The following is a 21,761-nucleotide window of genomic DNA, read 5'->3' on the forward strand; positions in this document are numbered from 1 at the left end:
GACTTGGGAGTCCTTGTGCAGAGCACTCTGAAGGTTAACTTGCAGATTGAGTCGGTGGTGAGGAAGACAATTGCCATGTTAACATTCATTTCAAGAGGTTTAGCATACAAGAGCAAGGATGTGATGCTGAGGCTTTATAAGGAATTGGTGTGGCCTCACCTTGGGTTTTGGGCCCCTCACCTTAGAAAAGATGTGCTGGTATTGGAGAGTGTCCGGGGAGGCTCATAAGGATGATTCCAGGAATGAAAGGGTCATTTCATTGGCTCTGGGTCTATACTTGCTGGAATTCAGAAGGATGAGGGGAGATCTTATTGAAACCTTTGGAATGTTTAAACAGTAGATGTGGAAAGTAAGTTTCCCATGGTGGGAGAGTCAAAGACAAGAGGGCACAGCCTCAGGATAGAAGGGTGCCCTCAAACCAGAGATACGAAGAAATTTCTTTAGCCAAAAGGTGGTGAATTTGAGGAATTTGTTGTCACGTGCAGCTGTGGAGGCCAGGGCATTGAGGTTTAAGACAGAGATTGATAGGTTCTTGATTGGACATGGCATCAAAGGTTACGGGGAGGAGGCCAGAAACTGGGGTTGAAGGGGGAAAAAAAAGGATCAGGCATGATTGAATGGCAGAACAGACTTGATGGGCCAGATGGTCTAATTCTGCTCCTATGCCTTATGGTCTATGGTCTTTCCATGACCATGATTGTTCTTAGCAAATTGTTCTACCAAAGTTGTTTGCCATTGCCTTCTTCTTGGCAGTGTCTTTACAAGACAGGTGACCACCCCGCGCCCCCCCCCCCCAGCCATTATCAATGCTCTTCAGAGATTGTCTGCCTGGTGACAGTGGGTGCATAACCAAGATTTGTGATATGCACCAGCTGTTCATACGACCATCCATCACCTGTTTCCATGGCTTCATGTGACCCTGGGTGGGGGGAGACTAAGCAGGCGCTACACCTTGCCCGAGGGTGACCTGCAGGCTAGCAGAGGGAAGGAGCACCTTACACCTCCTTTGGTAGAGACATACCTCCACCCCGCCACCTATCTCTTCAAATAAATAAGAAAAAATAACAAGATTGAACAAACAACCAGTGTGCAAAAGACAACAAATTCTGAAAATACAAAAATAAATAAATAAACCTCTTTTGCTCCAAGGAATAAAGTTCTGACCTATTCAACTCAAGTCCTCAAATCCCATTCACATCCTTGTAAATTTTTTCAGCACCCTTTCAATCTTATTGATACCTTTCCTTCAGGTAGGTGACCAGAACTGCACACACAGCAGGCCTAGAAGATGAAACCAAACAAAATGCTTCAAACGCTTTCTTTTTCTCTACTAATAAATAAGTAAGCAAGCTTTTGAAGCCATCACACAAATTGCTGGAGGAACTCAGCAGGTCAGAGAGCACCAATGGAGAGAAATGAACAGTTGACGTTTCTGGCTGAGACTCTTCATTTCCATAGATGTTACCATAGCTGCAGAGTTTCTCCAGCGATTCCACGCTGTAAATCAGTGTGACCGGATTTCCAGCATCTGCAGAATCTCTATTGTTTTTGAAGCCTTCGCTTGCACTGCAGAACATTTTGTTTGATTTCATCTTCTCTACATCCACAGGTACACACAATAACACAGGTAGGCCTTTCGTGTCCAGCTCTGGTCACCTACTTACAGGAACAACATCAATAAGATTGAAAGAGTACAATTTACAAGGACGTTGCCAGGACTTGAGGACCTGAGTTATAGGGAAAGGTTGAACAGGTTAGGGCTTCATTCTCAGAAACGTAGGCGAGTTATTTAATTGCAAAATTTGTTGTGCTTTGAACATTGGTTGTTTGTTCAATCTTATTATTTATAATATTTCATTGATTCTATTGCCTTTCTTTGAACATCCACAAGAAAATGAATCTCAGCAGTCTATATCCCAGGACTGGTCAAAGAACACTGAGGCTGTCTACAAGAAGGGTCAGAGCCGTCTCTATTTCCTGAGGAGACTGAGGTCCTTTAACATCTGCCGGATGATGCTGAGGATGTTCTACGAGTCTGTGGTGGCCAGTGCTATCATGTTTGCTGTTGTGTGCCGGGGCAGCAGGCTGAGGGTAGCAGACACTAACAGAATCAACAAAATCATTCGTAAGGCCAGTGATGGTGTGGGGATGGAACTGGACTCTCTGACCGTGGTGTCTGAAAAGAGGATGCTGTCCAAGTTGCATGCCATCTTGGACAATGTCTCCCATCCACTACATAATGTACTGGTTGAGCACAGGAGTACATTCAGCCAGAGACTCATTCCACCGAGATGCAACACAGAGCGTCATAGGAAGTCATTCCTGCCTGTGGCCATCAAACTTTACAACTCCTCCCTTGGAGAGTCAGACACCCTGAGCCAATAGGCTGGTCCTGGACTTATTTCCTGGCATAATTTACATATTACTATTTAACTATTTATGGTTTTATTACTATTTAGTTATTTATGGTGCAATGTTAATGAAAACCAATTTCCCCCGGGATCAATAAAGTATGACTATGACTATGTGGTGACATATATGTACTATGATAATAAATTTACTTTGAACTTTTGAATGAGGGAAGATTTGATAGAGGCATACAAAATTTTAAGGGATATAGATAGCGTAAATGCAAGCAAGCTGACGTTGGGTGAAAGATGACCTTTTTTTCCCCTAGAGGTCATATGTTAAGGGTGAAATATTAAATATTTAAGGGGAATATCTTCAGAGTGTGATGAAGTGCTGAATGCAGTTGAATTGGAAACTTGGAGAGGTTTGGATAGATATATGGATGGGAGGGGTACAGAGGACTAAGGTCCACGGGTGTGTCGATGAGATTAGGCAGAGGAACAGTTTGGTGCGGACTAAATGCGCTGAAGGACTTGTTTCCGTGTCACATCACTCTAAAACACTAGGCCTACATAATCTTAATAATTTAAAACAATTAGAATAAAATGTGGATTAGCCACAAGGCTGCCTGGGAATAAGTAGTAACTACACATGAAGCAAGGTCAGAATATCTGATAATTACTCCCAGAGCGGGTGCTCCACAGAGGCATCTTTGCAATGTATAAATGCATTAACCTTAAAATTCTACTTGATGTATCCAGTGAGCTAGAAACTAGAAAACGTCAACAGATTCAGAGACAATATAGAGCAATACAGATATACACACACACACACACACACACAATGCTGGAAGGGCTCAGCAGGTCAGGCAGCATCTCTGGAGAGGAATAAACAGTCAAAGTTTCAGGCCGAGACCCTTCACCAGGACTGGAAAAGAAAGTGCAAGAAGACAGAATAAGATGGTGGGACGAGGGGAAGGAGTACATTGATAAGTGAGGCCAGATGAGGAGGAAGGATGGTGGTTAAGGGAGGGGGGATGAAGTAAGAAGCTGGGAGGTGATGGGCGGAAAAGGAAAAGGGCTGAAGGAGGTGGAATCGGACAGTAGAGGAGATTGGACCATGGAAGAAAGGGAAGGAGGATGAGCACACAAAAATACCAGTGCCTAAGAAGAACAGTGTGAGCTGCCTTAATGACAATCACCCAGTAGCACTCACATCAACAGTGATGAAATGCTTTGAGAGGTTGTTTATGACTAGACTGAGTTCCTGCCTCAGCAAGGACCTGGACCCGTTGCAATTTGCCTATCGCCACAATAGCAGACGCAATCTCATTGGCTCTCCACACTGCTTTAGATCACCTGGACAACACAAACCCCTATGTCAGGATGCTGTTCATCCACCATAGCTCAGCATTTAACACCATCATTCCCACAATCCTGATTGGGAAGTTACAGAACCTGGGCCTCTGTACCTCCCTCTGCAACTGGATCCTTGACTTCCTAAACGGAAGACCACAATCTGTGCGGATTGGTGATAACATATCCTCCTCACTGACGATCAACACTGGCACACCTCAGGGGTGTGTGCTTAGCCCACTGCTCTACTCTCTGTATAAACATGACTGCGTGACTAGGCATAGCTTAACTACCATCTATAAATTTGCTGACAATACAACCATTGTTGGTAGAATCTCAGGTGGCGACAAGAGGGCGTACAGGAGTGAGATATGCCAACTAGTGGAGTGGTGCCGCAGCAACAACCTGGCACTCAACCTCGTTTCTCTAAGACGCAAGAGCTGATTGTGGACTTCAGGAAGGGTAAGACGAAGGAACACATACCAATCCTCACAGAGGGATCAGAAGTGGAGAGAGTGAGCAGCTTCAAGTTCCTCGGTGTCAAGATCTCTGAGGATCTAACCTGCTCCCAACATATCGATGTAGTTGCAAGACAGTGGCTATACTTTATTAGGAGTTTGAAGAGATTTGGCATGTCAACAACTACACTCAAAAACTTCTATAGTTGTACTGTGGAGAGCATTCTGACAGGCTGCATCACTGTCTGGTATGGAGGGGCTACTGAACAGGACCAAAAGAAGCTACAGAAGGTTGTAAATCTAGTCAGCTCCATCTTGGGTACTCGCCTACAAAGTACCCAGGACATCTTCAGGGAGCGGTGTCTCAGAAAGGCAGCGTCCATTGTTAAGGACCTCCAGCACCCAGGGCATGCCCTTTTCTCACTGTTACCATCAGGTAGGAGGTACAGAAGCCTGAAGGCACACACTCAGCAATTCAGGAACAGCTTCTTCCCCTCTGCCATCCGATTCCTAAATGGACATTGAATCTTTGGACACTACCTCACTTTTGTTTTTTTAATATACAGTATTTCTGTTTTTGCATTTTTTTCATCTACTCAATATACATAATTGATTTACGTTTGTACTTGTTTACTTATTATTTTTATTGTATTTATTTTTCTCTCTGCTAGATTATGTATTGCATTGAACTGCTGCTAAGTTAACAAATTTCACGTCACATGCCAGTGATAATAATAGTCTGATTCTGAGACTCCTGGATAGGTACGTGGAGCTTAGAAAAATAGAGGGCTATGGCTAATCCAAGGTAACATAGAATTTTTCAACTTCCGGTAATTCCCTCCCCCTCCCTTCCTCTATCCCTATTTCACATCACCTCCCTCATAGTTCCGCCTCCTTCTACTACTGCGCATTGTTCTCCTGCCAATCACCTCCCTGCTTCCCCTCCCCCACCTCTTTGTCTTTCAAATTACTGTTTTTTTCAACTACCAGCATTCTTCAAACCCTCCCCAAAGTTCTTCCTTCAGTCCTGATGAAGGGTTTCGGCCCGAAATGTCGACTAATCTTTTCAACTGATGCTGACTGACCTGCTGAGTTCCTCCAGCGCATTGTGAGTGTTCCTAATCCAAGGTAATTTCTAAAGTAAGTACATGTTCAGCACGGCATTGTGGGCCGAAGGGACTGTGTTGTGCTGTAGCCTTTCTAGATTTCTATGTTTCTAGCTACATAAAGAGCAAAAGTGAGACAAGAGTGGATATAAGACCGCTGAGGTTACAATGGGGAGCAAGGAAATGGTGGACAAACTGAATCAGTATTTTGTTGTCAGTCTTCACTGTGGAAGACACAAATGGTTTCCTGGAAGTTTGACAGCGTCAGGGGGCAGAAGTGAGTGCAGTTGCTATTACAATCAACAAGATGCTTCGGTAGCTAAAAGGTCTGAAGGTAGATAAGACACCTGGACCAAATGGACTATACCCAGGGTTCTGAAGGAGGTAGCTGAAGAGATTGTCATAGAAACATACAGTACACAAACAAGGCCCTTTGACCCATATAGTCCATGCCAAACCATTTTAACTGCCTTGTTGAGGCTTTAGTAATGACCTTTCAATTCTGGGTGGTTCTGGAGGACTGGAAAATTGCAAGTGTCACTCCACTCTTCAAGAAAGGAGGGAGGCAGAAGAAAGGAAAGTATAAGCCAGTTAGCCTGACCTCAGTTATTGGGAAGAAGTTGAGAGTTGATTGTTGTGGGGTATTGGGGTATTGAAGCTACATGGTTAATAGGCCAAAGTCAGCATGGTTTCCTCGAGGGGAAATCTTGCTTGACAAATCTGTTGGAACTCATTGAGAAATAACAAGCAGGATAGACAAAGAAGAATCAGTTGACGTGCACTTAGGCTTTCAGAACGCCTTTTAGAAGATGCCAAACAGGAGGCTGCTTAGCAAGTTAGGAGGCCATTTAACTACAAGACAGATATGGCATGAATAGAGCATTGGCTGATTGGCAGGTGGCAAAGAGTGGGAATAAAGGAGCCTTTTGGGGCTGCCGGTGACTAGTGGTGTTCCACAGTCTAGTGGTGTCAAGGTTGATAGAATTTTGATAAGTCAGGGCATAAAAGGTTACAGGGAGAAGGCAGTTGAATGAGTTGAGAAGGAACTCGATGGGCTGAATGGCCAAATTCTGCTCCTTTGTCTTATACATATTATCAATGGCATTCGTCATGAAATTTGTTGTTTTATGGCAGCGCAACAGTGCAAGAAATAAAAATTACTATAGGCTACAAAAATGCATAATCAGTGCAAAAGTGGAAGAGCGTGGCAGAGCTCATAGTTCCTGGACTGTTCAGAAAGCTGATGGCAGAGGGGAAGAGGCGGTTTCTGAATCACTGAGTGGGGTTGTGCGGCTTCTGTTCTTCCTTCTTGATGGTAGTGACAAGAAGAGGCCATGTCCCGAATGGCAATGATCCTTAGTGAGTGGTTCCACCCAGCTGAGGCACCGCTGCTTGAAGACGTCCTCAATGGTGGGGAAGTTGTGGCCTTGATGGAACTTGCTGAGTTTACAATTCTCTTGTAATCCTGTGCATTGGAGCCTCCATTACAGGCACTGATGCAGACAGTCAGAATGCTCCCCACTGCACATCTCTGCTTTGATTTCACTGCACGAGGTCAACATGGGAAGGTGCGTAGGTTAGGGATGGACCATTAATAGGATTGGCAACCAGGAGTCAGAGTACAACAAGTCTCTTTATCTGTACTTCTCTTTTCTGTTATATACCATCCCCTTCTCCCCTCCCCTCTCTCCCATAAGGTGTCCTTATGGTTGGCATGGATGAGTTGGACAGAATAACCTGTTTCCACACAACAGTCTGAATCATGAACTCTGCTTCTCCCTTAGCAGATGCTGCCTGACCTGCCGAGTATTTCCTGCGTTTCCTGACAGAGAATTGAGGTCAGTAAAATTACAGAAGGATTCTCACAGAGTAGAAACTGAGGGAATATATCACACTGGCGTAGCAGTTAGTGTAATGCTTTACAGCAGCACAATCACCAGTCAGGATTTCAATACCCACCACTGCTGTCTATAAGGAGTTTATGAGTTCTCCCTGAAAACATGCAGATTTCCTCTGAATGCTCTGGTTTCCTCCCACTTTCCAATGTATGGTTAGGGCTCCTGAGTTGTGAGCATTCTATATTGGCACTAGAAGCATGTTGATACTTAAGGGCTTCCCCCAGCGTATACTTGGACTGAGACAGGGACCTGCCGTACACTGGGTGTAGTGAGATCAGAGCAGAGATATACCGTGGAGAGCATTCTGACTGGTTGCAATGACGCAAACAACATATTTCACTGTAGTTTTTGATGTTTCGATGAACATGTGACAAATGAAGGTAACCTTTAGATCCTTATCTTGCGCAGAAGAACATAATCAGAGGCTGTCGTTTGAAAATAATCAACAAGACATCCAGTCGGGAATTCAGAAGAAAACCTTTAACCCAGGGAGTGGTGTGGATGTGGAACTCACTTGTATGGATATACCTAAAAGGTGGCAAATAAGGGAACAGAGGATTGCAGGGACAGATGAGGAAAGGTGGGGCAAACACAAGAGGGACATCAACGTTGACATGGAATGTCACTGAGTCATGTCGTCATTCAGCACAGAAACAGGCTCTTCAGCTCAAATGGGTCATGCCAAGAAAAATTCCCATCCAAGCTAGTCCCTCTCACCTGCTTTTGCACCATATCCCTCTAAAGCCTGATTTATACTTCTGCGTCAATGTGCCGCCATAAGTACTGCGTCGCCGCAAACCCTACGCAAAGGCGATGCAGAACCCTACGCAAGAGCCTACGTTGCTGCGACACGCACCTCTCCCAAAATGTAACCGCGTGTCACGGCAATGCAGAGCGCAACAGCTGTGATTGGTCCACTTGGTAGCATCGCACTTCCTCCCACACTGCAATAGCTTTCCATTGGGCGACTGAAGGGCAGGGAAGGAACTCTGGCTGCAATGCTCTCCATAAAGCTTTACAGACCTCCGAAGTTATGGAGGACACATTTCGCTTTTACGAAAAAAGACGCTCGCGTCTTGTTTACCCCGAGGAAGACTACCATGACCATGAAGCCTTGCGCGGGCAGGTGAGACCACATGCATGACGTGCGCGAATTGCAGAGCGACGCAGCCACACCAACGCACAAGTATAAATGCTCCAACGTACGTAGGTCACTTGCGTAGGTTACGGCGTCCAGTTAACGCAGAAGTATAAATCAGCCTTAAGCCAGGGGCTCCCACCCTGTGGTACACAGACACCTTACTTAATGGTATTGGCCTATGACATAAAAAGGGTTGGGAACCCCTGCTCTAAGCTTTTCCTATCAATGTACCTGTCCAATTATCTTTTAATTGTTGTTAATGTGTCTGACTCAATCAGCTTCACCGACAATTCATTCTATTGACCGACCACCTTCTGAGTGAAGATGTTGCCCCTCATGTTCCTGTTAAATCTCTCCCCTTTCGCCTTAAACCTATGCCCTCTAGTTCTTGATCCTCCAACCCTGGGGAAACAGACTGTGTTCATTCACCTTATCTAAGCCTCGCAGGATTTTATACTTTTCTGTACGATCTTGCCTCATTCTTGTATACTCCCATAAACTAAAGGCCGATTTATACTTCTGCATAGTAGCCTACGCCGTTGTGACCATTTATACTTGTGTGTTGGTGTGTCTGCGTCGCTCTGCAATTCACCGGCAAAACGCTAGTTGACGGTGGGGTTTCTATGCCACTGTGTTGAGTTTCTTTGTGTTGAAACTCAACATGAAGAAACTCAAACTTCAAACAATGGCGACTGAAACTGAAGGAGGGTGAATTTTCTGTGCTTGTCCAGCCACTGAGAGACATGGACGAGGAAATGCATTTCAAATATTTTCGGATGTCGGCAGGTAGATTGGACGATTTGGTTCATCGTCTCCAACCATTTATTTTGCACCAGTGTATGCACAGTGCACTCAGAGACTGGCAATCACCATTCGAATTTTAGCTTCAGGTGGAAGTCAACAGCCTTTAGCAGTGAGCTACAAACTGGCGTCAAGCACAGGGTCCTCCATAATTTTGGAGGTCTGTAAAGCTTTATGGAAAGCATTGCAGCCAGAGTTCCTTCCCTGCCCTTCAGTCGCCCTATGGGAAGCTATTGCAGCGTAGGAGGAAATACGATACTACCAAGCGGACTGCGTCGCCGCGACACAGTTACATTTTTGGGGAGGTGCGCATCAAGCTATGGCGTAGGGTACGCAGCTACACCGTACTTACGGCGTCGATTTGATGCAGGAGTATAAATTGGCCTCAAGTCCCAACCTGCCCAGCCTCTCTCCATAACTCAGTCCTTTGAACATAGAATGTAGCTCAGTACAGGCTCTTCAGCCCATGATGTTGTGTCGATCTTTTAACTTATTCTGAGATCATCCTAACCCTTTCCTGATATATAGCTCCCATTTTTCTTTCATCCATGTGCCTATCTAAGAGTCTCTTAAATGCCTCTATTGTAAACGCCTCTACCACCACCCCGGCAGAACATTCCACACACCCACTACTCTGTGTTTAAAAAAAAACTTACCTTTGACAGTTCTCCAACCCCAGATCATTTCATGCAATCACCTTGAAATTATGCCCCCTCATATTAGCCTTTTCCGCCTGGGAAAAAGTCTCTGGCTGTCCACTTGACCAATGCCTCATTCGCGACTACATTCACATAAGTCTCTGCACTCTTCTGAGCTTAATGGCATCTTTCCTACAGCAAGGTGACCAAAACGGAATACAATTTTCCAAATGTGGTCTCACCAACATCTTGTACAGCTGCTAGGATAAAGAACAGAAAATATAGAACATTCCAGCAAAGTACAGGCCCTTCGGCCCATGATCTGCCCCTTGCCAGTGAAATTAAACCTGATTTTGATCTATACCTAACCCACCATTTTTTTTTATCATCCATGTGCTCATGTAAGAGTCTCTTAAACGTCCCACCACACCCACCAGGGTGTTCCACAGACCCACCACTCCCTGTGTGAAAAACCCAATTCTAACATCCCCCCTGTACTTTACTCCAATCTCCTTAAAATCATGACACCTCATATTAGCCCTGGGAAAAATTCCCTGGCTATCCAATCGACTTATGCCCCTTATCACCTTGTACACCTCTATCAAGTCGCCTCTCATCCTCCTTCACTCCAAAGGGAAAGGCCTGTTCAACCTATAGACATCCTCACTGACACGCTCTCTAATCTAGGGAACATCCTGGTAAGCCTCTTTTGCGTCCTCTCTAAAGCTCCCATGTCCTATTTATAATTAAGTGGCTAGAACTGAACTCGATAGTCCAAGCGTGGTGTAACCAGGGTTTTATAACATTATCTCAGAGCTCTTCAATTTTGTGCTATTCATCCCACGCCATCCTACTTCATATTTCCAGCACCTGCAGCATTTTGCTTTAGGCCGGTCTCACCTTTCCCAACCATCTTGCTGAAATGCTGTGCCACAGGCCAGGAAAGGATTGTCATTGCTGCCAGACTCCCAACGTGCAGATATGGAGCTGTGACCTATAAGGTATGAAAGCAACACAGTTAAAGGGGGCTATAAACAAGGCAAACAGATAGTGTAGCAGCTAGCACAATGCCATTACAGCTTGGGGTGTCAGAGTGCAGAACTCAGTTCCGACATCACCTGTAAGGTGCCTTTAACATCCTCCTCGTGACTGCGTGGGTTTCCTCCAGGTGCTCCGGTTTCCTCCCACAGTCCAAAGACGTACTGGTTAGTAGGTTACTTGGCCATTGTAAATTGTCCTGTGATTAGGCTGGGGTTAATAGGTGAGTTGCTGGGCAGCACGGCTCATTGGATCAGAAGGGCCTGTTTCGTATTCTGGTGGTGGTTGTCTGCCAAATCTGACGATGACAGGAAACATGTGCGGGAGAGTTTTTAAAGTGGAAAACCCTTTGCACTGGGGCAGTTCCACTCCCCTGACCTCAGAAGCCCGGTTTCAGTATTACCAACAAGCGTCACAAACAGAAAATCTGCAGATGCTGACAACGATGGTGAAGAAGAACCGGATGAGGTACCACTCGAACAGAAAGTGGTTCCCACCGCAGTGTTTGGGGGGTCTGAAGGATGACTGAGCCCTGATCCTCGCAGAGTGCTTACTTAGTCCCTCTCAGAGCTTCAACAGAAGCTGCCATTGCCCTGTATTATTTAAGGTTCCGGGCTGAACTACTGCAAAGACTTGCTGCTTTAATAATGTGTGTTCCAATTACCTTGCCTTGAATTACTAGGCACTGGCTTCACTTCTGTTGAACTGTGCGCCTACCGTAGGATTTGTAGTGATTCAGATAAAGTCAAAATCTTCAAACTGCAAAAAAAAAATCTGCAGATGCTGGAAATCCAAGCAACACACACAAGATCACAAGACAATGGAGCAGAAGTAGGCCATTCAGCCCATCGAGTCTGCTCTGCCACTCCACCATGAGCTAAACTATTCTCCCATCAGCCTGGCCTGCTGCGTTCACCAGCAACTTTGAGGTATGTCGCTCCCATCTAGTTTCAATTTTTTTTTTAAGATTATGAGAACACTCGGTCCTCTTTTATTGTCATTTAGAAATGTATACATACATTAGGAAATGATACAATGTTCCTCCAGAGTGATATCACAGAAGACAGGACAAACCAAAGACTAACACTGACAGAACCACATAATTATAACATATAGTTACAGCAGTGCAAAGCAATACCATAATTTGATAAAGAACAGACCATGGGCACGGTAAAAAAAGTTTCAAGTCCCGATCGACTCCCGAGTCCCTGATAGCAGGCGGCAAAAGGGAGAAGCTCCCTGCCATAAACCTCCAAGGCACCGACAATGCCAATGCCTTGGAAGCAGCCGACCACAGCCGACACCGAGTCCGTCCATCGAAAAACTTCGAGCCTCTGACCAGCCTCTCCGATACAGCCTCCCGAGTGCCATCCTCTGCCGAGCGCCTTCAACCTAGCCCCAGCCGCCGAAACAAGCAAAGCCGAGGATTCGGGGCCTTCTGCTCTGGAGATTCCAGTTGCCACACAGTAGCACTGGCTTTTTCCCCATATCCCTTGATACCCTGACTAACTAGATACCTATCAATCTCCTCCTTAAACACCCTCAGAGATCGGGCCTCCACAGCTGTACGTGGCAACGAATTCCATAAATCCACGACCCTTTGGCTAAAAAAATTTCTCCTCATCTCTGTTTTAAATGGGTACCCTCTAATTCTAAGACTGTGGCCTCTTGGCTTGGACTCACCCACCAAGGGAAACAGCCTTTCCATATCTACTCTGTCCAATACCTTTCAACATTCAAAGATGCTGAGGAACTCAGCAGGCCAGGCAGCAACTGCGGAAAAGAGTACAGTCAAGGTTTTGGGCCGAGACCTTCAGCAGGACTCACTGTTTTGGTGGTGCTATTAGCAGAATCAGCTGTTGGCGCAGTCTTTAAAGGAAGCAAGTTTCTCCTCTCTGTTATTCTGGATTAATTTTTATAACCTTTGCTTGTCTGGCCCCAGTCATATCTTCATTAAATAAAGGAAGTGCTTCTCGTGATATTAAGTGCAAACTCCACACGTTATCTATACAGAGTAAAGAGGAAGTTCTGAAAAAAAAAAATCGACAGTGGTGTGTCTGTGAAAAGCACATGCGGCTTGTATTGACCCTCCACAGTTTATGATACAAAGAAATAAAAAAGTTGCCTGCTGTGTTCGCCAGCAATTTTTATGTGTGTTGCTTGAAATTCCAGCATCTGCAGATTTCCTCGTATTTGGGCTGAAGAATTGATATTTTTCTTGTAGTTTAACTTGGTTTAATATTGTTTTTTTTTTAATATGGGGTGTATGGGAAGTCCAGAGACGGGTAGCACCTCCGATGAAAGTCTTGTCATGTCCAGTTTAGGGCAGCTCACTCACCTTTGGCCCCCACTGGACGCCCGGCTCTCAAACTGTGGCTCCAAGCAGCTGTTTATATGCAACAGCGGCCACACCTTGGTACACCGCTTCAAACGGCGGCTAAACCAGGTGAGGGTCGCCAGCGGCCTTGTACCCCAGAGTGTCTGAGACGTGCCCGTCCCAGTGTGAGAAGTCAGTTCCGGCGGAATGGGAGGATGAGATTTACAGTGAGATCCAACGGCCAAGAAGGCAGTACTACAACACTCCATGGAGAGCGAAAGGTCAATGAAAGACAGAAGATGTCATGGTCATCCACTGCAACCAAGGCGGATCCCAGTTTGTGATGCTTGTCTGTACCACTGGACCCAGACTTCCGAGGTCAAGGGAGTGAAACTGCCCCAGTGTAATGGTTTTTCCAGTTTAAAAACTCTTCCGCACAGATTTCCTGTCGTCGTCGGACACGATGGACAACCACTATATTGGTTTAGGTTTTTCTATACTTTTATATAATAACCAATTTACGTGTGATGGTTCAGTGACTTTTGCAGTAGATACAGTTGCCTCTATACTTTCACGGAAACTTCTTGGCACATGCACACTACTTATATCTTTAAGGTTCAAAGTTCAAAGTAGATTTATTAGCAAAGTAGGTAAATGTTACCATATACTACCCTGAGACTCATTTTTTTGCAGGCATGCATAGAAGATCTGGCTATTTATTTGGTTAACTGTTATCTGTTGGAATTTCAGAGGAATCTGGTCTGGTAAAAAAGCATATTTATTGTTCTCTTTTTCCCCCTTAGGCTCTTTTCCCTTTGTCTCCTCTCCTCCCACTTCACTCTTTCCCCCCGTGCTTCTCTCCTTGCTACTCTTGGTTCCTTTAACACTTAATGAAATGATAAGTAACAAATTTTACGTCTCTCAATCTTAACTTCCGAAGAATCTTTCGATCGCAAAAGCGTCACAATCGAACAGTGGTGTTATTATTTCAAAGGACCTGTCCCAGGCCCAACACACAAGTGCATTTACGAAGACAGCACGGTAGTGCCTCTACTTCCTTAGGAGATTGTGAAGATTTAGCTTGGCCTCTAAAAACTTCAGTATATTGACTGGCTGCATCACAGCCTGGTATGGAAACATCAATGCCCTTGAACAGAAAGTCCTACTAGTAGTAGATACGGACCAAATCCATCACAGGTGAAGTCTCCCCCCCACCCTCCGCGCACCACTGAGCACAGATACATGGAACATTGCTGCAAGAAGGCAGCATCCATCATTAGGGACCCCCAGCACCCAGGCCATGCTCTCTTCTCACTGCTGCTACCGGGAAGAAGGTACAGTATTCACTACACCAGGTTCAGGAACAGTTATTACCCCTCAACCATCAACCTCTTGCTGAGGGTAGCAGACACCAACAGAATCAACAAACTCATCCGTAAGGCCAGTGATGGTGTGGGGATGGAACTGGACTCTCTGACGGTGGTGTCTGAAAAGAGGATGCTGTCCAAGTTGCATGACATCTTGGACAATGTCTCCCATCCACTACATAATGGACTGGTTGGGCACAGGAGTACATTCAGCCAGAGACTCATTCCACCGAGATGCAGCACAGAGCGTCATAGGAAGTCATTCCTGCCTGTGGCCATCAAACTTTACAACTCCTCCCCTGGAGGGTCAGACACCCTGAGCCAATAGGCTGGTCCTGGACTTATTTCCTGGCATAATTTACATATTACTATTTAACTATTTATGGTTTTATTACTATTTATTATTTATGGAGCAACTGTAACGAAAATGAATTTCCCCCGGGATCAATAAAGTATGTCTATGACTATGACTATGACTATGACTATGACAAAAGGGGATAACATCATTCAACTTCACTTGCCAAGTCATGGAAATGTTCCCATAACCCACAGACTCACTTTCAAGGACTCTTCATCTCATTTTCCATATTTACTGCTTATTTATTTATTTATTTATTATTCTTTCTTTCTGCATATGCACAGATTATTTTCTTTTGTACATGGGTACAATGTCCAAGTTGTATGGTCTATCATTGATTCCATTATGGTCATTACTCTATTATGGGTTTATAGAGTATGCCCGCAAGGAAACAAATCTCAGTTGTACCTGGTGTCATAATGTACTTTCATAATACATTTACTCTGAATTTTGAACTTTGGTGCAGGGAATCTGTGGAGATGTAGTGTAAAGAAGCTGTCAAGGGGAACCCTGTGCATATTGCACACATACCTGAAACGAGAGTGCAAAGGTATTCCATTCTTCCTGCCACTGACTGTAGAGGAAACCGATGGCAACTGCACAGACACCCAACACCAGCACAATCCCAATCTGTGGGCAAACAGGGAACAGGTTAAAGTTCAGGAGGTTAGAGGTTCAGGGTGACAGAGTACAGAGAAAACTTACAAGGATATTGCTGGGTCCTGAGTTATAGGGAATGGTTGAATAGGTTAGGATGTTATTCCCTGGAACATAGAAGAATAAGGAGAAATTTAATAGAGGTATACAACATTATGAGGTGTATAGATAAGGTAACGTAAGCAGGCTTTTTCCACTGAGGTTGGGTGAGACCAGAACTAGAGGTCATAGGCATGGGTTAAAGGTGAAATATTTAGGAAGAATCTGAGGAGGAAATTCTTCACTCAAGAGGCTAGTGCAAGTTTGGAATGTGGCTAACAGTAGAAGTAGTGGATATGGGATTGATCGAAACATTTACAAGCTTAGATAAATAGACAATAGACAATAGGTGCAGGAGTAGGCCATTCAGCCCTTTGAGCCAGCACCGCCATTCACTGTGATCATGGCTGATCATCCACAATCAGTATCCAGTTCCTGCCTTATCCCCATAACCTTTGATTCCGCTATCTTTAACAGCTCTATCCATCTCTTTTTTGAAAGCATCCAGAGACTTGGCCTCCACAGCCTTCTGGGGCAGAGCATTCCATATATCCACCACTCTCTGGGTGAAAAAGTTTTTCCTCACCTCCATTGTAAATGGCCTACTCCTTATTCTTAAACTGTGGCCTCTGATACGTGGATACGATATGATAGAAGCAGAATTAGACCTTTTGGCCTAATGAGTCTGCTCTGCTATTTAATCATGGCTAATTTATTTTCCACCTCAACCCGATTCTCTTGCCTGTTTCCCCATAACCTTTGACGCCCTTACTAATCAAGAACCTATCAACCTCCACTCTAAGTATACCCAATGACTTGGCCTCCTCAGAAATCGGAGCTCCAAAGGGACTTGGGATTTCTAATTCAGGATTCCTTAAAGGTTAACCTGCAAGTTGAATTGGAAGTAAGGAGGCAATGCAATGTTAGCATACATTTCGAGGACTAGAATATATAAACAAGAATGTAGTGCGGAGGCTTTATAAGCATTGGTCAGACCATACTTGGAGTATTGTGAATAGTTTTGGGTGGCATATCTAAGAAAGGATGTGCTGGCATTGGAGAGGGTTTTTCCAGAGGAGATTCACAAGAATGATTCTGGGTTAACGGAAGGAGTGTTTGATGGCTCTAGGTCTGGACTTACTAGTGATTACTTTAGGGCCATCTTAGGGATCCCAGCTTCAGATACTTCCTCGAGGTCTACTCCCAAAGCGTTCCCTGTGAGTGGATATAGCCGCGACACAGCAGACATTTGTGATCAGAGTTTTCCTTCTCCTAGATGAGCTGCCAACTACGGCCGATGTGCCCCATCTGCCTGAAGCAACTGGTTTTAGTGCACCAGTTACCCTTTCGGTAGAAATGGTTCCACTGGGCTTCAAAACTAAGCAGAACATGAAGGCCAGAGAAACACAGACAAAATGATGGAGGAATTCAGCAGGCCAGGCAGCATCTATGGAAAAGAGTAAACAGCCGATGTTTCAGGCTGAGACATTTCATCAAGTGAAGGCCAGGAGCTGGACTTGGTTGTCAGAGGCTATTTGAGTTGCACACCATCGGGAGCGTTTAATAGGTACTGGGAGCTTGTCCCCACTACCCCGCAGGCACCCTTAAGAAACCTATCATTGAAGAAAATCTATTTCTTTAGATAAAGCACCCACAATTCATAATACTCCAAGTGCAGTATCATCAAAGCCTTATAAAGCCTCAGCTCGAGAGTGGTAGTGTTCAGGAGAGGCTCCATACCTTGTGGCCCCAGAAGAGGTATAATCGTTGGCCTTCGCTCAGTAGGCAGATAGCCAGAACCTGCAAGACACAAAGTGGGCATGGCGTCATCTTGTGAAACAGGCTGGTGGCCAGTGAACCAACTCAGGCAGAACAGATCGATCGTTGCCACGGAAACAGTCATAATAGACCTGAATTCAACTAACAACTTCCACAGTACAGGGCATCCTCCAGCTTCTAAAGGATTATCCTTTTACACCCATTTCTCTTTGGAGTGAAGGATGAGAGGTGACTTGATAGAGGTGTGCAAGACGATAGAGAGGCATAGATTGAGTGGACCGCCGGAGATGTTTTCCCAGGGTGGAAATGGCTAATACGAGGGATATAATTTTAAGGCATTGTTGGGAAGAATAGGGGGGATGTCAGAGGTAGGTGTTTTTTTAAAACACAAAGTGGTCAGTGCAAGGAATGCACTGCCAGGGGTGGTGGTAGTCATAGTCATAGTCATAATCATACTTTATTGACCCCGGGGGAAATTGGTTTTCATTACAGTTGCACCATAAATAATTAAATAGTAATAAAACCATAAATAGTTAAATAGTAATATGTAAATTATGCCAGGTAGAGACAGATACATTAGGGGAATTTAAGAGATTCTTAGCTAGACACATGGATGATAGAAAAAATGGATGGCTATATGGGAGGGAAGAGTTACATTGATCTTAGGGTAGGTTAAAAGGTTGGCACAAGATCATAGGCTGAAGGATCTGTACTGTGCTGTGATCTTCTCTGTTAATTACTGTATGAAACATGGCTGTCAATTCTATGAGCAGCAAGATCCCACAGAGGATATTGAACATAGAATATTACAGCACAGTACAGGCCCTTCGGCCCACAACGTTGTGCCGATCTTTTAACCTGATCTAATGTTGGCTGGATTACCTCCATCGAGAAGTGGCAGAAGGAGTTCATTCCAGAGAAGTGTAAAGTCATACACGTTGGAAGTTGAAGGTAAAATGCAGGGTTAATAGCAGGATTCTTAGTCGTGTGGAAGAACAGAGGGAGATTGGGGTCCATGTCCACAAATCTCTCAAGGTTGCAGCACAAGTTGAAAATGTTAAGAAGCCGTATGGTGTGTTGGTCTTTGTTAGACGGGCGTTCGAGTTAAATTGCTGCAAGGTCATGTTGCAGATAGATAAATCTCTGCTTGGACTGCACGTGGACTATAATGTTCAGTTTTGGATTGTGTTCAGTTCTGGTCACCTTCTTATAGGAAAGATGTGGAAGCTTTAGAGTGGGTGTAGAGGAGAAAGGTAGAAGGGTGACAGCCAGTCGAAAGCGGCAAGGTGAATGGGTGGATCAAGAGCTGGCATGTGATAGGTGGATCCAGGTGATGGGGGGGGGAAGGAGAGTGAGATTAATGACAGAGGCTGGGAGGTGAAAGCTGGAGGTGGCCAAGGGCTGCAGATGGTAGGATCTGATAGAGAGAAAGTGGAGCATGAAACCAAATATGGAAGGTGGGAAGGGCAGATGGGAACAATGGGAGGAAGGGACCAGTGTGAGTGATGGGCAGAAGGGAAAGTGGGAGGGGAACCAGTGGGAGGAGTGTGTGGGTGATGGACAGATGGGAACAGTAGGGGAGGGAAACCAGTGGGAGGAGTGTGTGGGTGATGGACAGATGGGAACAGTAGGGGAGGGAAACCAGTGGGAGGAGTGTGTGGGTGATGGACAGATGGGAACAGTAGGGGAGGGGACCCAGTGGGAGGAGTGTGTGGGTGATGGGCAGATGGGAACAGTGGGGGAGGTGATCCAGTGGGAGGAGTGTATGGGTGATGGACAGATGGGAACAGTGGGGGAGGGGACCCAGTGGGAGGAGTGTGTGGGTGATGGACAGATGGGAACAGTGGGGGAGGGGACCCAGTGGGGGAGTGTGTGGGTGAAGGGCAGATGGGAACAGTGGGGGAGGGGAACCAGTGGGAGGAGTGTGTGGGTGATGGGCAGATGGGAACAGTGGGGGAGGTGATCCAGTGGGAGGAGTGTATGGGTGATGGACAGATGGGAACAGTGGGGGAGGGGACCCAGTGGGAGGAGTGTGTGGGTGATGGGCAGATGGGAACAGTGGGGGAGGGGATCCAGTGGGAGGAGTGTATGGGTGATGGACAGATGGGAACAGTGGGGGAGGGGACCCAGTGGGGGAGTGTGTGGGTGAAGGGCAGATGGGAACAGTGGGGGAGGGGATCCAGTGGGAGGAGTGTGTGGGTGATGGACAGATGGGAACAGTAGGGGAGGGGACCCAGTGGGGGAGTGTGTGGGTGAAGGGCAGATGGGAACAGTGGGGGAGGTGATCCAGTGGGAGGAGTGTATGGGTGATGGACAGATGGGAACAGTGGGGGAGGGGACCCAGTGGGAGGAGTGTGTGGGTGATGGACAGATGGGAACAGTGGGGAAGGGGACCCAGTGGGAGGAGTGTGTGGGTGAAGGGCAGATGGGAACAGTGGGGGAGGGGACCCAGTGGGGGAGTGTGTGGGTGAAGGGCAGATGGGAACAGTGGGGGAGGGGAACCAGTGGGAGGAGTGTGTGGGTGAAGGGCAGATGGGAACAGTGGGGGAGGGGACCCAGTGGGGGAGTGTGTGGGTGATGGGCAGATGGGAACAGTGGGGGAGGGGACCCAGTGGGGGAGTGTGTGGGTGATGGGCAGATAGAGTGGGTGGAGGAGAGGAAAGAACTAGGGTCATAGGGGCTTGGGTGAATGTGGCAGGAACTGGGTAGGTCAGGAGGAGAGAGAAAAGAGACAGAGGGGGAACAGTTTACATGAAATTGGAGAATTCAATGTTCATGTCCTTGGGCTGCTGACAACTCAAGTGGAATATACATACTGATTTCTCCAACTTCCACTAATTTCTTCCCCGTCTTTACTTCTCTTTTTTCCATTCTTCATTCTGGTTCCACTCTCTCCCTTCTCTTCTCCTCATCTGCTCCATCACTTCCGTCTGGTTCCCTCCTTGTTCCCTTTCTCCCATGGTCTACTGTCCTCTCCTATTACATTCCCTCTTCTTCATCCCTTTACCGTTTCCACCTATCACCCAACAGCTTCTTACCTTATCTCCCCTCCCCCACCTACCCATCTTCCCCATCACCTGGTTTCACCTATTACCTGCCCAGCCTGTACTCCTTCCTCTCCCCCAACCTTCTTATTCCGGTTTCTTCCCTTTTTCTTTCCAGTCCTGATGAAGGGTCTTAACCCGAAACATCGGCTGATCATTCCCCTTCATGGATGCTGCCTGACCAGCTGAGATCCTCCAGCATTCTGTGGGTGTTGGAACATGGGGTGCTGTTTGATTCATTTGTGGTTAGCCTCTCTCTGGCAGTGAAGAAGGTCGAGGACAGACAGATCTGTTTCGGAAAGATGTAATGCTAAGGCTTTATAAGGCATTGGTCAGGCCACACTTGGAGTACTGTGAGCAGTTTTGGACCCATTATCTTAAGAAAAGTGATGCTGAGGTTGGAGAGGGTCCAGAGAAGGTTCATGAGAATGATCCCAGGAATGAAAGGGTTGACTTATGAGGAGTAATTGTTGGCTCTGGGCCTGTACTCACTGGCATTTAGAAGAATGAGGAAGGATCTCACTGAGATATCAGATCTTGAAAGGCCTTGATAAGAATGGGTGTGGAGACAATGTTTTCTGCGACCAGAGGGCACAGCCACAGAACAGAAGGACATCCCTGTAGAACAGAGCTGGGGAGGTATTTCTTTGAACAGCAGGTGGTGAATCTGTGGAATTCATTGCCACAGGCGTGATGGAGGCCAAGTCATTGGGTATACTTAAAGCTAAGATTGACAGGCTCTTGTTTAGACCATAAGAAGACAAAGGAGCAGAAGTCGGCCAGTCGGCCCATCAAGTCTGCTCCGCCATTTTATCATGAGCTGATTCATTCTCCCATTTAGTACCACTCCCCCGCCTTCTCACCATAACCTTTGATGCCCTGGCTACTCAGATACCTATCAATCTCTGCCTTACATACACCCAATGACTTGGCCTCCACTGCTGCCCGTGGCAACAAATTCCATAGATTCACCACCCTCTGACTAAAAAAATTTCTTCGCATCTCTGTTCTGAATGGGCGCCCTTCAATCCTTAAGTCATGCCCTCTCGTACTAGACTCCCCCATCATGGGAAACAACTTTGCCACATCCACTCTGTCCATGCCTTTCAACATTTGAAATGTTTCCATGACGTCCCCCGTCATTCTCCTAAACTCCAAGGAATACAGTCCAAGAGCGGACAAACGTTCCTCATATGTTAACCCTCTGATTTCCGGAATCATTCTAGTGAATCTTCTCTGTACCCTCTCCAACGTCAGCACATCCTTTCTTAAATAAGGAGACCAAAACTGCCCACAGTACTCCAAGTTTAATCAGGGTATCATTGGTCACAGAGAGAAGGTAGGTGAATGGGGTTGAGAGGGATAATAAATCAGGTCATGATGGAATGGTGGAACAGCCTCAAAGGGCCGAATGGC

The 21,761-nt window shown here is 46.0% G+C and overlaps 1 protein-coding gene across 1 annotated transcript in view; it reads right to left on the bottom strand.

The window, feature by feature from the left end:
* The window catches only part of gdpd4a (glycerophosphodiester phosphodiesterase domain containing 4a), a 101,595-nt gene that overhangs the window by 49,337 nt on the left and 30,497 nt on the right, over positions 1-21,761 (bottom strand). Inside the window, exons 5-7 of the mRNA XM_072262609.1 lie at positions 17,263-17,322; positions 15,358-15,456; positions 10,647-10,740 (exon numbers count right to left, since the gene is read on the bottom strand). Coding sequence (XP_072118710.1) covers positions 10,647-10,740; positions 15,358-15,456; positions 17,263-17,322 — 253 coding nt within the window. The remainder of the gene's footprint in view (positions 1-10,646; positions 10,741-15,357; positions 15,457-17,262; positions 17,323-21,761) is intronic.

This window comes from Mobula birostris, chromosome 7, assembly GCF_030028105.1.
Source record: "Mobula birostris isolate sMobBir1 chromosome 7, sMobBir1.hap1, whole genome shotgun sequence".
Taxonomy (NCBI): domain Eukaryota; kingdom Metazoa; phylum Chordata; class Chondrichthyes; order Myliobatiformes; family Myliobatidae; genus Mobula; species Mobula birostris.